This window comes from Poecilia reticulata, linkage group LG8 (assembly GCF_000633615.1).
Source record: "Poecilia reticulata strain Guanapo linkage group LG8, Guppy_female_1.0+MT, whole genome shotgun sequence".
NCBI classification, from domain to species: Eukaryota; Metazoa; Chordata; class Actinopteri; order Cyprinodontiformes; family Poeciliidae; genus Poecilia; species Poecilia reticulata.
Genome location: NC_024338.1, coordinates 19,460,288 through 19,476,348, shown reverse-complemented (window position 1 = coordinate 19,476,348; position 16,061 = coordinate 19,460,288). Strand labels below are relative to the sequence as shown.

The 16,061-nt window shown below is 38.6% G+C and overlaps 2 protein-coding genes across 3 annotated transcripts; one reads left to right on the top strand and one right to left on the bottom strand.

Moving 5' to 3' along the window:
• Positions 1–2,693: 2,693 nt before the first annotated feature.
• Positions 2,694–8,363, bottom strand: pctp (phosphatidylcholine transfer protein). 2 transcript variants are annotated; one of them, XM_008416511.2, is made up of 6 exons: positions 8,159–8,363; positions 7,026–7,143; positions 4,998–5,077; positions 4,706–4,877; positions 3,978–4,045; positions 2,694–3,611 (listed from the first exon to the last, which is right to left on the bottom strand). In XM_008416511.2, exons 1-6 carry the CDS (start codon positions 8,282–8,284, stop codon positions 3,537–3,539), a joined length of 639 nt encoding a protein of 212 aa, XP_008414733.1. In that variant the 5' UTR covers positions 8,285–8,363; the 3' UTR covers positions 2,694–3,536. The 2 variants fall into 2 exon arrangements, with proteins under 2 accessions (XP_008414733.1, XP_008414734.1); XM_008416512.1 differs by having other exon boundaries at positions 8,104–8,189.
• Positions 8,364–9,590: 1,227 nt separating this feature from the next.
• tmem100a (transmembrane protein 100a) lies at positions 9,591–15,784 on the top strand. Its single transcript, XM_008416510.1, has 2 exons — positions 9,591–9,764; positions 14,805–15,784. Exon 2 carries the CDS (start codon positions 14,867–14,869, stop codon positions 15,269–15,271), a length of 405 nt encoding a protein of 134 aa, XP_008414732.1. The 5' UTR covers positions 9,591–9,764; positions 14,805–14,866; the 3' UTR covers positions 15,272–15,784.
• Positions 15,785–16,061: the final 277 nt, after the last annotated feature.

The window sequence follows — 16,061 nt, the reverse complement described above, 5'->3', positions numbered from 1 at the left end:
AATTTGCAGGCTACTTTGCACTGATCATTATTTTATCATTAATATTACTATCACTATTGTAGATGTTTTGATTTTTATGCTTGTTTCTGTATTTATCATCAAAAATAATTTCCCAGAGAACAAAAAAGTCATGTGAATAGAAATTATTTTCACAGGTGTCTACGAAAAATGCAATGAACATTCAAGTTAAAATCTGTAGGCCTAACAGCCAATCAGAGTGGAAAAAAATTCTTATTTTGTGCCATTTTCTAGTTAAATCTTACACAAAATAAGCAGATAAAAGATGTTCAACATGCCAGTTTAAACTTTGAACCATTTGCAAAATGACTGAGATGCAACTTTAAAACATGGATAGAACTGTAACTACATTAATCATAACTCTTCTTCTCTTCAGTGTTTCTGTCGGTTTCTGGTGGTGCAGCTCTGTGCTGCCTTCAGGAGAATGGGACATCAGAGTATCATCCATAAAACTTCACCCACATGGCATTTATTGTGCAATCCAGAGGTTTCAGTGGAAAAATAAAAGTTCCAGGTCCTTTTAATGCCATACAAATATGGTAGGTACCGGCAGTGACGCTCTTTCCACTCAGGAATGGGAGAGAATGTATGCTGATCACAGAAAACTTCCCACCGTCAAAAGTCCTTTTCAGAATAATTTTTTGCCAAAAGCAACACTGCTGTGTTAAAGTTAATTGATTTTCCTTTACAACGATACCAGTTTTATGTATGTTGAAGTAAATAAAACACTTTAAATTTCCCAGTAATTTTCATAAATATTTTTGAAAAGCCGCATTATTTATGCTAATTCGAACGCCTCTCCTGAAAGGCGCTGAAACATTGTCCAAGAAAATCGGTTCGGGCGTCACAAACACATGACCAAATGAGCCAACAGTGATATCATATTAAACCTTAAACTATAGGGTTTCTATACATACCTGGTTTGTCAAGGGTTATCTTTATAGTTTTTTTGTAAATCATAAAAGTATCAAAACTTCGTCAAATAGCGAACAAATTATAAAAAAATAAACCAGACAAAATGGGTATAAAAATAAAGGATAATTTGTAAGCTTTAATATAATACTGGAACCACACTTGCAGAATCAATGTGCGTGACGCCCCACGCACATCAACACACCAACGGACTCCCCCCGAGGCGCCCCTTCCAGCTTTCGTTCCTTCTGTAAGCTAAATGTGGCTACGTGGTGAAGCTAGCTAAAAACGAATAACCGGAGTTTTAAGCCTCCGGTAGTTCAAAGAGCGGATCGAGTGTACCCCTCCTGAGCTTTTTACCGTGTGCACGGTCTAGCGGAGACCTGTTTTAACTATTTGTTTTGTGATTTTGCAAACTGAAAAGCGGACGGACCCGCCCGGCTGGCTGATCCTGCCGAGCTCCACAGCGTTATAACGCGATCTGCAGGAGGAGTTAAATCTAAAGTTAAATCTAGTTTAAACTTTTATAAAACAGGAGGAAGTAAGCAAACATGGTCCCTTCACCTCCTCACCTGAACGTGGGGTTTTTCATCCTCCTCTTCCACAGGTAAGCTTTGCTTCCCTGTCCTTATGATTTAATAATAAAAAAGCGGATTAGATCTGCACTCAGTGGTTCCGTTACTCCCTCCAGAACCCACTACACCCGCCTCCTTTTAGCCTAAATTAGCGCTGCTTGTTAACAGAACATAGTTCTTGGTCAACTATTGAAGATTAATCCAATGCGCATGCGTGATTGAAACCACCTGAAACCACCTTGAGAGACGAATAAAGGCACATTTACATGTAGTTATTGTCTTTGTTGATATATATGGTAAAGGCAAAAGCTTATTACTTTATTTAGTAATTAGAAATAAAAATTGGTTTGAAAAAAAATCTGTTTTGCCTCGAATAGGTAGCAAACTGCTGGTATTCATAAAAACAAATCGTTGTAATTGTTAATTAACAGTTATTAAGGGACCAAAATGGATTTATAAACAGAACCGGAAACCTTTGTGTCCATTTTAAGCCGCCATCTTGTGAGTGTAAAAGCAAAGCAAAATTAAAGGGAGATTCTTTGAGAATCAGTGTCCAAAAAACTTGATTCTAACCATTTTATTTTTCAAAAGAACGTTTATCTTCACTTCTGCATGGCATTAAGTAGTTGTTTTGAACACAGACAAATTATTGATTTAAATTAGCTTAGAGATATTCCATATTCTCCTTTTAGTCTTGTACCTTTCGGTGGAAACTAATCTGATTTAAATAATTTCTAAATTCCTCTTAAATAAACTTGTTTTTGTAACATTCAGCATTCATACTGAACTGATTAGTTTTCATTTTTCTTACATTTTTACTAAATAGTTTGAGTGTTACTAGCTCAGTGAGTTTGTTCATTAACTTGTAAAAATGTAAAACTAAACTTATTTTTGTATTATAGATTTTTTATCAATTTTTTATACTTTATATGGGGAAGAAAACACACATTTTTGTTTTTTTACCGTTTCTGTTTTTGGTGTTGAAATGTTTTTAAAGTCTTTTGTGGATACACTTTTTCCAAATGATCTTAATGATTTTAACAAAACAATTCAAATGAAAAAAATCATAAAAACTCCAAAACGTCAGACGTTTGATGATACAAACGTAAACAATAAAAAATGATCTGTCACCAACACTGGCTCTGTATTTACTTGGTATTGGATTGATACCAAAACTTGATAATATATAATTATGTAATTTTAATTTGATTTTAGCTGAGAGAATAAACAAGCAGCATCGGTGAATTAAAATGAATTTATCTGCATTGACACAGCTACGCTCCATTCACCAGGACAAAAGGAGCGTGAAATAAAAAGTTCTGATATTTTACTGAATATCCAAATTCAGTAAAATATATTGCATCTCCCTCAATCAACACAAACAGTAAACAAGACAAGGTCATAAAATCCCGTGCAAAAAGATTGCTTCGGTAAATACAGCCTGAAGGAATGATTGACACCTTCAAATCATCTAAACAGTCAATTAAATGAAAATATCCCCTAAAAAGAGAGGAGTAGAGCAGCAACTGGGAACACAATCAATTCACAGCAGCCTTTCACTTCATGGCCAAGTAAACAGGAAGAGCTGTAAAAAACAACGCACCACATGCACCCTGAACACAACCCCATAGCCGCCAAACGCACCGCCGACCAAAACCGGAAAACAGCAAGAAAACTCTTCAGCGTGAGCCACCGTCACCATCAGCACAGCAAAAACAGAAAACTCACCAAGTTACTTCAGTTTCTAGTGCAAATATCTCAGTACACTTGGAATAAAACTAAAATGACCTACAGATAACGTCTCAGCAAGATATAAGAGCTTGTTTAAATTCTTAAATGTTGGTGAAAAAGAACTAGTACCACTGGCATTTCACTTATAACATGGAAAAAAATGTCTTGTCATAAGTGAAATAATCTGGCAATTGTTGCTGAAACATTTCTTACAAGTTATTTTAAGTATAACAAGATATTTGCACTTGAAACTAGACAAAAGCACTTGGTGAGATTTCGTGTTTTTCCAGCGAGCTGTTCTCATTTCTTCTCGCAGTATGTCTTGTACTTGTTGCAGGCCTTCTGCAGATCTTTAATGAAGCTTGGGACCCCGCTCTGGAAGAAGAAAGAAAACAAAAACACACACATTAGTTCAGAAGTTGAGCCAAAAAGACCCACCTAGGAGGGGAACCAATGATGTCAGTCTACAACACACCAGTAAACAAAAAACCCAGCAGAATCGTAAAGCAAGAGGAGAAATGAAGAGTCCCAGAGAGTCGGCAGGAAAAACCAGAGATGTGAGAACTGATTTACTTTCATTTATAAAATTCTGGAAAAATGCTCTAATTAAAGCAACTGAAGGGGGAAAAAAATCCAAACACACCTGGTGAGTAATCTCCAGAAACGACGCATCTCATTTTGCAGGTTTTCAACATAATTTCTGTGCTTTGTTTAGACCGTTTTGAACATGACTGCCCTCACCTTCGCTGCCCAGTTCACCAGCCAGGTGGGGATCATACCGCCAGGATTATCAAAGTAGTTCATGAACACTGAAACACAGCACAAGATTAGTCCTCACATGAGGGTTTCAACTGCTAACAGCTAAATCATTAAGCTGATCACATTAAGAAAAGAAATTTAACCCTTCAACAGTCAGAAGGTGGTTTCCAGCGAACTGAAACTAGTGGAGGTGCTGATCTCTCTCTTGGAGCAAAGACGTTGTGCTTTCCAGCTAATATCGGGTTATTTCGGTAATTTCACCCCCACTGTAGCAGGAAATTAATCTGAGGGATTATTTTAATAGACAAATTGTGAAAATAACTTGCTACGCATTGAAAGTCCCAGTTGTTATGGATAAATGGGCAAATATACATTTACTCACTGGACATTTAAAATAATTAAAACAAGTAAAAATATCCAGGTGGAGATTTTAAATTTAGGATATAAAGGATTAAATATAAGTGGCCTCAGAAACAAGCCTTGTGGAGCACCAGGAATAATTTTTGTTTTAGATGTTCTTTCTTGTAGAATAGATTTTATTAATTATAAGTGGCCCGAGAAAGCAGCCTGGGGGAACTCCAGAAGTAATCATTGTTTACTTATATTTTCTCTTGTAAAGTATCACGGTTTTTGCTCTATAATTAATCAAATTATTAATCCAGAATCAGATTTTCATTGGCTTTGTTGCATATTAATCAGCTGTTAGTCACCTTTAGTGCCGCCGGCTCCGTCGCTCTCCATGGCGACGCTCTGCTTGTAGTCGGTCACCCTCAGAGCGGAGCTCGTCTCTGGACACGCCGTCTCCGGCGAGCTTCTGGCCAGGATCACAAAGATCTTTCGGCCATCTATGTCCAGGTCTCTCCGCTCCCTTACGTAAACATACTGAGGTCGGAGCAGTCAGGGAACGTGGATGTTAATATTGCATGAAATCGTCATAACTATAAAGTAACGAATAAAAATGGAAAGGAAGTCGTCCGTTGGCTTTTGAGAACTAAAGGATACATCTCTGTTTTTCAGAGGAAACGGGTATTTCACTTCCCAGTAAATTGCTGTTTGTCCACTGAAATCCTTCTCATAGAGCTCTGAGGAAACAAAAATAACAAACAGCTTCATAAAGCAGCACTGAAAGCAGCCATTTCCCAGCAGCAGTTTAATGTCCATCTTTTTCTCAGGAACATTTTGTTTCCATGACGTTCCATTTTATCTTCCTCTGTAAGTCAACCATTTCATTTTCATGTACCAAACTATATCAGTTTATTTGTTATAACCATTAATAATGCAATACTAAGAAGCAGTTGAGTAATTTGCAGTTTTTACAATTCGTGGTATATAAAAAGCAACATCCTCAAACATTTGTCAAAGTTCTAAACATTCAGCCTTGATGTTGGAGTTTCACTTCCCAAACTGACCCAAATATTCAGAAGATTTCCAGCTGAATCTTCCCGTTAGTCATGGAGGCTCAAATAAACACAGCTGCTTATTTTACAGACACAACTTTAACCTTCTGACGGCTTTTTCTGCAACACACAAAACAAGACAGACACATCTCCAACTCAATTTAAAACAAAATGAACACAACAACTTTAAAAGTGTTTTCTAAAAGCCGTTAAACAAGAACATAGGAAGCAAAACGAATCTTAATTATTACTAATATTTCAAACGGTAAGCAGCTGCTGTGCAGAAGGAGTGGTGAGGTTTGGATCCAATCAGACATTCCTGTGTCCTCCAGGGCTGAAACGATTAATCCCATTTAATCGTGATAAATCGACTATTCAAACAATTGTCAACTAATTCAGCAACCAATTAATTGTTAACTGGAATATTCAGACTCAAAAAAGAACAACATACTCACAGCAGTGAGAGAAAAAATAAATACATCTTGCATTTAAGGTAAAAGAAAAATCTTTATCTGTAAATATTTGTACCAGTGGCAGTTTAGGCTTCACCTGGTTCAAATTACTGTAAAAAAAATATTTTTTTAAGCACATTTTGCTCAATTTATTAGTCATTAATGCAAAAATTAATCAACAAATTATGTTGTTGCATTGTTTATTTGCATTTCTAATTAGAGATGCACAGATCCTATTTTACCATCTGTATCAGTCCAAATTTGACCAAGCCTGTGAAGCTACTGGTGTATTTAAATGAGCTGTACTGGTTCAGAGTTATCAAATAAATTTCATCCCATCCATCCATCCATTTTCTTGCAACCTTGTCCCTCAGTGGGGTCAGGAGGTGCTGGTTCCTCTCCAGCTAACGTTTCAGGCGAGAGGCGGGGTCACCTGGACAGGTCGCCAGTCTGTCACAGGGCAACACAGGACACACAACCATGCACACACACACTCACACCTAGGGGCAATTTGGAGAGGCCAATTAACCTGACAGTCATGTTTTTGGACTGTGGGAGGAAACCAGAGTACCCGGAGAAAACCCATGGAGAACATGGAGACTCCATGCAGAAAGACCGGGGCTGGGAATCGAACCCAGAACCTTCTTGCTGCCAGGCAACAGCTCTACCAACTGCGCCACTGTGCAGCCACAAATAAATTTCATATTCAGTTGATTTATGTCTGCGTTTAAAAAAAAAACCTCACGTTTCAAGTCAATTCAGAAGTATTTTTCTGCACTGGATCAGTATCAGCCGATACTAAACCTCAGGTATTGATACAGGTATCGGAAGTGAAAAAGTGGATGGGTGTATTCCTAAAAGGCTTATATGAGAAATCTGCAGAATGCAGTTATTTTTTTAGCTGATTAATCATCAGAATAAAACTAAAACACCTGACCCAGTTTCAATATCTGATGCGTTTCTGCCTCTTTTAACCACTTTGCCTCATCGCCGGTCTGCAGCTCAACCAAACTACATCCACACTGGACCATTCCTCCCTTTCTGGACGAAACCGGCCACTACCAGCTGCAGCGAACATGTTACCTGCTTGGTGCTGCAGATGTGCATGAAACCCAGAACAAAAATCTGAGTTTTCCAAAGATATTCTAAAATAACAAAGGCAGGTGAACTTGTCTTTTTACCTTTTACGTAACTATCCCATTGTTTCCGATACATCAGGTCCATGTAGACGTCAGCACAGAGTTCTGGGTCGCAGCCGTCCAGCGCTCCATAAACTTTGTACTCATAAAGTCCAGTTTCCTGCAAACAGCAAAGGGAAGGTGTGTCTTCACTCCTTCTCTCTCCTGCAGCGGCAGAGTTGTTGGATTTACTTCAACAGTTTTTAATAAACATTACTATCGAATAAATAATACTGCCCCGTTAACGCCTTGAAATTGGGCCTCTGTCTCTTTAAAAACTCCTGCTCTTTCTGAAACTCTACTTTCACATCTATTAACCATTTAGAGCACAGGTGTCAAAGTCCAGTCCTCTGCTGTCCTGCAGTTTTTAGATGTGCCACAGGTACAAAACACTGGAATGAAATGCTTCATTACCTCCTTGTGTAGATCAGTTAGTCCTGCTAATGACCTAATCATTATATTCAGGTGTGGTGCAGCAGAGGCACATCTAAAAGTTGCAGGACAGCGGCCCTTGAGGACTGGAGTTCGACACCCCGGGTTTAGAAACATTTTTACCGGTGTTGCACTGAGAAGTAGCTCATATAATGAGCTCAGCTTAGCAAACATTAGCAGATGTTTGCTAATTACTGCTGGCTAGTCTGAAGGAGCTGAGTGGCCAGCACCAGGTTCACCCAGGCGTTTTGGACAGCTGAATGGTGGCCTTGGGACCATTCAGCAACACTCCAGCCATGTTTTTGATGAGGGAATAACATTATGCCATGGTATAAAGCTTAAAAAGGGGTTGATTTTACACCCTTTTAAAATGATTTCATTTTTCCATGCTTAGTTTCAATTTCCCATGACCTGCTTTTCCAGTTCTTTTCCAGTTCTCTGCAGTCTTCAGTGTCCTGAAGGCTGCAGAGAACCTGCCGAGTTGGTTTCTGAGTAAATCAGCAAACTGTCGCTCAGTTCCGGATGTTTCCGCCTCTGGCCGCTAGGAAATCCCAGGTGAAGCATTATTAATAAAACAAAATAAAATAAGAATCCATTTGCGTTTCCAGAGGCCAGGGCTGAGCAGTATTCATGCGCATTAATTACACACCTGCTGCAGGTTCTGCAGAGGTTCTGTTCAGTCGGACCGGCTCGGTTCTGCCTACCCGGTCGTAACGCCGGTGGATCTGGACCCCCATCGCCTCGGTGAAGAGTTCCCATCCGTCCAGCTGCGGCTCGTCCAGCTCCTGCCAGGCGCTCTGGAACTCCTCATCCCCGAACTGCAGCGACATGACGGCGGCTCGGCTCCTCTGACAGCGGCCGCCAGCTGACCGAGCTGCCGGGCCGGACGCAAACTCACAGCTTCCGCTTAGAAATACCAAAATAAAAGATTGGACACGGTAACGCCTCTGCGCCAAGTTTGTATGGTAAAAAGTCAAGTACTGAGCAAATGATCAATAATTTCATATTTAAAAATGACATCACCAGACGAACCAAAATATTAAGTTAAGTGGAAGTTTTGGTATTTTAAGGACCAAAATGACAATAATTCATATAGGTAACAAAAATAAAAAAACTGACAAAATACATTTTTCCAAATCAGTTTCTTTCAATATAAAACTTAATGAAACAGGTGTGTGTTTGTCTCTGGTGAATTAATGGTTAAAACGTGTTTGTTTTTCATTTCAGTGAGTAGAAAATCCAGAAATTTTACTCATGTAAGAGTAAAGATACTTTATAATAAAATTATTCAAGTAAAAGTTGAAAGCACAGTCCTAAATGTACATCTTTAAAAAATGACTTAAGTAAATGTAAATCAGTAAATATATCTCGTTACTGCCCAACACTGGACACTATGATTTCTTTTTGTTTTTAAGTTATTCAGTAATTTACAAAAGGTGAATATAAACAAATTATACACAGCAATATAATGATATTGCAGAGGAATATTTTTCTAAGGTAAAATGAAGATAAAACTAAGAAATTAGTAAATAAAAATAATTTAGATCCTTGTTTTGGAAAGTCTGCTGACATGCTCTATAAAAGACAAATAAATAATAATTTTTGCTAAAGAATCTGTCTCGCATTCTAGTAGTAAGGAAAGTTGAGTGGAAGGAAGAAATGTTGTAAAAATAAATAAGAAACGGGGAATAGTTTAGAAAATATTTGAATTAAATTGAATCCGTTTTAATTGTCAACATTTTCTTAATTTTTTGAAACTGAATTTAGCAAAAAAAAAATTTGGCGTTCCAGTTCAGAAAAATGTGTCCAAAAATCTAACTGAACTTAATATATTTACTAAGATAAATTAATTTGATTACTGGTAAAAATTTATCTCAATTAAAGGCAAAGTAATTTTAAACTTCTATACTTTATTAATCTAATAAAAATAGCTAACCTAAAACATCAGATTTAATTTCAAGATGTTTGACTTTCAAATCGCGCAGATATAACGAAATCAGATCTTTTTTTTTTTTTTTTTACATTTTGGCTTTTTTAGATGTGTCTGATTTATCTTATTTTGAAAAACTCAACCGGAAGTGCCCACTTTTCCCTGATGACCGTGAACTTGACGCAGTCATCGATACTTGACACGGTCCGCCTCGGTGAGGATGGCAGTTCGGCCCCCAGGCTTCTTTCCTCAGGACTACAGGAGCGTCGGACTGCAGCCCGAACCGAACCAGCCAGAACACTTTAGGACCCACTTTGCTTCCGAAACAAGCGACTTTTATTGCAGCGGTTCGGAAACTTGGTGTTGGAATAACTCATGAGGTAACAAATACTTTAACTTTTTCTAATTTCAACTAATTTAATTAATCTTGAAATGATTTTATTCCGCCTTCAGTAGATTTAATTCCACTTTTCTGTATTTAATCTGGTGGATATAATCTGGCTTGATGGATTTATTTAGATGTTTCTGAATGTTATCTATTTATTTGGTAAACCTTTAGTTGCTTTTATTGCGAATTGTCGCTGTGTAAATAAAGGAAGCTGAATTTGTAAGTTAATCTATGGTATAATAAAGGTTTAACTCACTTGTTGCCACATTATTTTAACCCGGTTTAATCTTCAGAAACTTTCCTTTTTGATTTCTTTAATTTTGGCTTGGATGGTAACAAATCACACTAAATAATTAACTCTACAAATGTATTCAAGGAAATGTAAATGTTTGGTTTTTACTGCTGCAGGAAACTTAACCACCAGCAGCAGTTTTATTATATAAAAGCAAAAGACGCCTGTTTGTTCCTCAAATAAGTAAAATAACTCACCAACCTGCAGAGTTTCTGAGGATTTTATGAGATTTTTTTTTGTCACTGAAGTTTTTAATGTTTGTATGCATAGATTGGTACCATCTCTGAAATTTAAAGAGAGTTCACTACGCACAAAATTCCCAACAGTCATTAAAAATAGTTTTTAATATCTATTCAATTAATGCACCTTGTTGCAGTTTTAGTATTTCTAGAAATTACTTGAGAACACCAAGAACATTCATTTATTGTTTACAACATTGTAGCAAACAAGAAATAAATCTATGCAACATTTTACAAGTGGAAAAAAAAATCTTAGAAATTAAGTTTTCAGTTATCTTGATCAAATAACTTCATTTCCTCGCGACATTTCACAGGAAGAAAGTTGATTTTGTTTCTGCTGAACAATTTGTTGATTTTGTCCGCATGTTTTGATCCTCGTCCTACTGAAAGACCGAGCAGTGAAACACTTTTAAGCTTCTTCCACCTCCAGATTTTAATTTTAAGAAATGTTCATGTGTTTGTGATGGTCGGTAAGAAATGGGATGGATGTGCTGGTTTCCATCAAAGCTGCTAAAATGTCTCATTCTTAATATGGTGTTTAAAGTGTTTTTAATCAGGTAATACATCGGTTGTCTGAGGAAGTGATTTCAGACATGAACCTTCAGAGACACATAAAGACAGTTACAAATTCAGCCTTTTATCACCTGAAGAACATTTCTAGGATTAAAGGACTAACGTCCTGGCAAGATAAACTAGATCATGTGTTTATCTTTTGTTGCATTGGTTACGGCAGCTGTGATTTTACAGGTCTGTCCAAAAAATCCTCCAGCTGCTGCTGATCCAGAATGCTGCTGCTGGAGTTCTGACTAAAACCAGGAAGATAGAGCAGATAGACTTTAACATACTGGTAGTTTATAAATCACTGAACGGCGTAGCACCACAATACATTAAAGATCTGCTGCTGTTGTAGCAACATTTCAGCCCTCTCAGGTCTTCTGGTTCTGCTCTGGATCCCCAGAACCAGAACCAAACATGGAGAAGCAGCATTCAGCTTCTATGCACCACAAATCTGGAACAAACTTCCAGAAAACTGTAAAACAGCTGAATCACTGAGTTCCTTTAGATCATAGGTGTCAAACTCAAGGCCCGGGGGCCAAATCAGGCCCGCCGCAGCTTTTTATGTGGCCCTCTGGACTCCAAATTACATCAATAAGTCCTTCCAGTTTTTCACAAATCTGCAAAAATCACACAAAATCAACAAATTTCCAAATTTTTTCCTGATTATACTGCTAATTTTCTCAAAATTGGTCAAAAACGTTGAATCCGTAACCGATACGACGAGTGATAGAGTCACATTTGACATCATACATTAGCGTAAATATTGTAAAAAAATAATGATTACAAATATTTCTTAATATTCACCACACAATCTGTCATTTTGATTGCAAAAATAAACACTAAAATAATCACAAATCCCAGAGGAACAGCTATTTATTGATATTTTAACAGTTTTATTGGTTTTATCAATAGATTCTGGTGCAACCGGCCCTTTAAGAACATTCAGATTTTTGATTCGGCCCAAAATAAAAATGAGTTTGACACCACTGCTTTAGATAAACGCTAAAAACCCACTGGTTTAGCGTTTCCTTTCATTAACAACTGGAATTATCAGTTTATTTGATGTATATTTGCTTGATAATTTTGACAAAATGTAATGTTTATTACTTCCCATAATTGGTGACTGAATTACGTTTTTATGATGTAAATCACTTTAAACTGCCTCGTTGCTAAAATGCGCTACACAAATAAGCATGACTGGATGCCATGTTTCAATATGGCCGCTCCTCACATCAACAATAGCATGCTGTGACGGAAACATGTTTATCTTATAAAACACAAAAATAAAAACAACTAAAGACTTAAATATAAAATTAGACAGCTTACATGTAAAACCTGCAACTGTAAACTGAAGAAATTAAAAGTTGAAAGTGAAGCTAAAACAACGTTCATAAGATGAACAATGTTTACAGGCGTTGCCATGGTGAAATCCTGACTTCCCTGTCCCAATACTTTAACTTCCACCGTTCCTTCATTAAACATCAAGTTTCCGCTGAAGGATTTGATTGCACAGTGTGTACCAATTCTCCAAAGTGTTCTTAGATCTGTGCATTACCCATAATTCATTGCTGCATGTGACGTTTTAAATTTAAAGGCAGAATTATGGCAATGTCCTGTAACGAAAAACTTTTCAAATTTATTAAGCATTGAAATTATTTGGTTTCACTAGGGCTGGATGATAAATCAATAAAATAAATATATTGCAATAGACACATGATCAATATCGACTGATCTGATAAAAATGTTCAGTAATTTCACTGAACCCTGATCCAGAACCGCACTGCATTCTGGGGGATGTAGGCAATGAAAAGGCTTTTAGTCACTCAACCTCTCAGCCATCTTGGTATTTTTAATACACTCACTCTCCTAGCAACTCACTCATTCTTTGGTTACCTAGCAACCCATTCCTTGGTTTCCTAGCAACAACTTGTTGAGCCACTTGTGGGGCAGCAGTTTCAGGTTTCGCCGCCGTTCCTTCTAATTGCTTAAAAATTAAAAAAAACAGGAGCATGAACTGAAAACTGTTGATAAAACAGGAAAGATCATGCCACCAGTTTGGCAATACTTCTGATATTTAAAACAAAAAAACAAATCAATAATTATCTATATTGACTGATATGAAATGCTTATGTTTGTCATGCATATCGCTCAGCCTAAGAGGACTTACGTTGGGGATTTGATGAGAAAATAATCATTCAGACAGCTGACACTTGACCTTAACTTGGACAAAATGTCTTGTGACACTTTCTGGTTCCGAGTTGTTTTACTTTCAGAGACATGAACAAATTAAGTCATTATTACTGATTTTCTGTTCCCTCTGTGTCCCTCCCTCTTCAACGGGATGCTTAAAACTAACACACAGAAATCTGTCGCTTAGTTTAGACGGAAATCAAACATTTCAGCCACATGCTGGAATGTGGAGGAACTTCAGCTTTAGCCCAAAGACCGACGCTGAACCTGAGGTCCAGTATCAGCGGTGAAAAAACAAACCTCCAGGAAACCTTCCTACACGCAGCGACTGTTCTGGGATGAGACAGATGAACTCCAGCAGCATCTGGCTGTGATGAAGCAACTTGTTTGTCCCTCAGCGTCTGAATCGCGGCTTCGCGTTGGGAAAACACACAGGCGGGAGAAAGGAGGGGACGGTTGTGAAACTGCTTGTGATTTCAGAGCTTCTTGCGTTTCAGCGAGCGCTCCGTATCCCGCGCTCTCCAGGGAATGTCTCAGCTCGTGTCGGGCTGAGCGGACCTGCGTCATTCTCCCCTGACTGGGCTGAGAGGCGGCCTGGATTGTGCAAAGAGGTTACATTGGTTTATTGAAGCAGCGTGTGGTGGTCAGAGTGGGCTGGCGAATTGTGAAATGTGATGTGGAAATCAAACCAGAAACATCTGCTTCGGTCTCGTTTCTTCTGCGTTGAGCAACTGAAGTTGACCTTTTGACCAGGGCTGAAACGATTTATCCAATTAACCGTGATTATAGAAATAATCGTCATCTAACTTAATAATTGTTACCTGAAGATAGACTAAATAATTTCATTTCCTGAAAGAACAATAAATGAACCTCCAATTAGCCAATCTTTGCTATCTATTTATTAACCAAAACATAAACAGATTAGTATGCAGCATTTGTTTTTAGCTGCAGATGCATCCTTTGCTGCAAATGATCAAGCAAAAAAATTGCTATTATTATGTCAGGCAATAACAGTTTTATTTATTTTATTTTAAAAAGTTATTTGAATTATTTTCTTATTTGCATCTTTTAATATATTTCTAATATTCTGTAAAACAAAAATAAGTTAAATGGAAATCCTGCCCATTTTTTTAGCCAATAACCATTACTGGGTATGCATGATATCGCCTGCATGTGGGTGCTGTGGTAGTGGGGGCGCCAAAACAAAGGCATAAAAATGACTTTTACCTGTTTGTGTGTTTGAAAATGATGTGATCTGCGGTTGCATTCACACCAGACCCGTTTAGTTCACTTTAGTGGAACTGGAGTTCATTTGTCTGGGAAGCTCGGCTCTTTTGGTGAGGTGTGAATACATGCATCTTTGTTTACATTTTGTGAAGCAGCAGGTTGCGCTCAGTGTCCTCCTTAGAGGTTTTTGAGTCATTTCCTTCTATGGTTCTTGGTGCAGCGCCCCCACAGGCGAGGAGGTGAACAGGTTTTTCAATTACTTTGGATCATTTGACTCAGTCAAAAAGTGTGAAAGTGAATCACAGCAGCTGAAAATGTAGCAAATGTTGCAATTCTGGTCTCCAAGCTAAGGAAGTCTATTGGACTATCAGATGTGGAAAAAACCCAAAAACAGAGTCACACCCAGTGTTCACACACACCTCAGAAAGTATAAAGTTGCGCCCTGATATTATCAATATTTTCGATTGATTTTGGATCAATCCAATCCTCTGCTGGTTTGCTTACTGGTCGGTTTGTCTCTCCTCAGACTGGGAGCCCCAGAGCGCCGCAGTGAGGAGCCAACTGTAGTCGGTTCATCCTAATCCTGCGATGCCAGACGAACTCAACAAGGACGCAATGAAGACGCCAGCGACCTCTGAGAAGCCCAAAGCCACCGAGCAACCACCAGTCGCCATGACGACGTTGAACATCCCCCTGGTGAACGAGGTCCAGCTGACGGCAGCCACCGGCGGCGCGGAGCTCTCCTGCTACCGCTGCACCGTCCCGTTCGGCGTGGTGGTCCTCATCGCCGGCATCGTGGTCACCGCCGTGGCGTACAGCTTCAACTCGCACGGATCCACCATCTCCTACTTCGGGTTGGTGCTGCTGTCGGCCGGGCTGGTGCTGCTGGCGTCCAGCGCCGTCTGCTGGAAGGTGCGGCTGGAGCGGAAGAAGGAGAGGCGGCGGGAGAGTCAAACCGCCCTGGTCATCAACCGGAGGAGCATTTTCACATGAACCCGCCAAACTCTCTGGGACGTTATCAGGCATCATCGCAGCGTTTCCGACCTGCAAAAGCTCCGACGCTGCGGGCTTTGAAGACACTGGCAGGGGTTTATTTGTCAAACTGACGACGAGCATCTGGAGTGCTGGGAACGCAGCCAGGAGAAACGAATCCCAATTAAACTGAATTACCACTGTGCACAGCGGTGGAGAGGAAGTCCTGCATTAATCCGCTGCTGCGGGTGGCGGCTGATTGCAACAGGAAGGATTGTGGGAAAAGAAAAAACAGCCCAGGATGGAGGACGGAAACGGGAAAATCCAGAATCATAATAATGTACATGATATTCTGGAGAAAACTATTTAACCTTCCATGTATTTTCTCCTGAAGAACTTTAATCCTCCACATCGTTTTTGATAATAAACTTTATGTAGCAAAGTTTGAGCTTATCTTCATGGTCTACTATGTAAACTCTTGAAGTTACTGCATGTATAACAAGATGAGTTTCAATAAAGCCACTGATTCTCCAACATGGTGCAGATTTCAGAAACAACTGATAGAAATAATAATGTTTGTGGAATATTTATTTGCTTTCTGGTTGTTTTCTGATGGAAAATAGTAATAAAATTTACCTAAAATGGTAAAATGGTACAGTTCAAACATAAATGTCACCATTTGATGAGCTGAACCTTGATAGGTCATAAAAATACAAGACAATAATAAAACAAAAAAGAAAATATAACACTACATGTTGCTTTCTAGTCACAGAAAAACACCTAATCACTGGCACACACACACACACACATA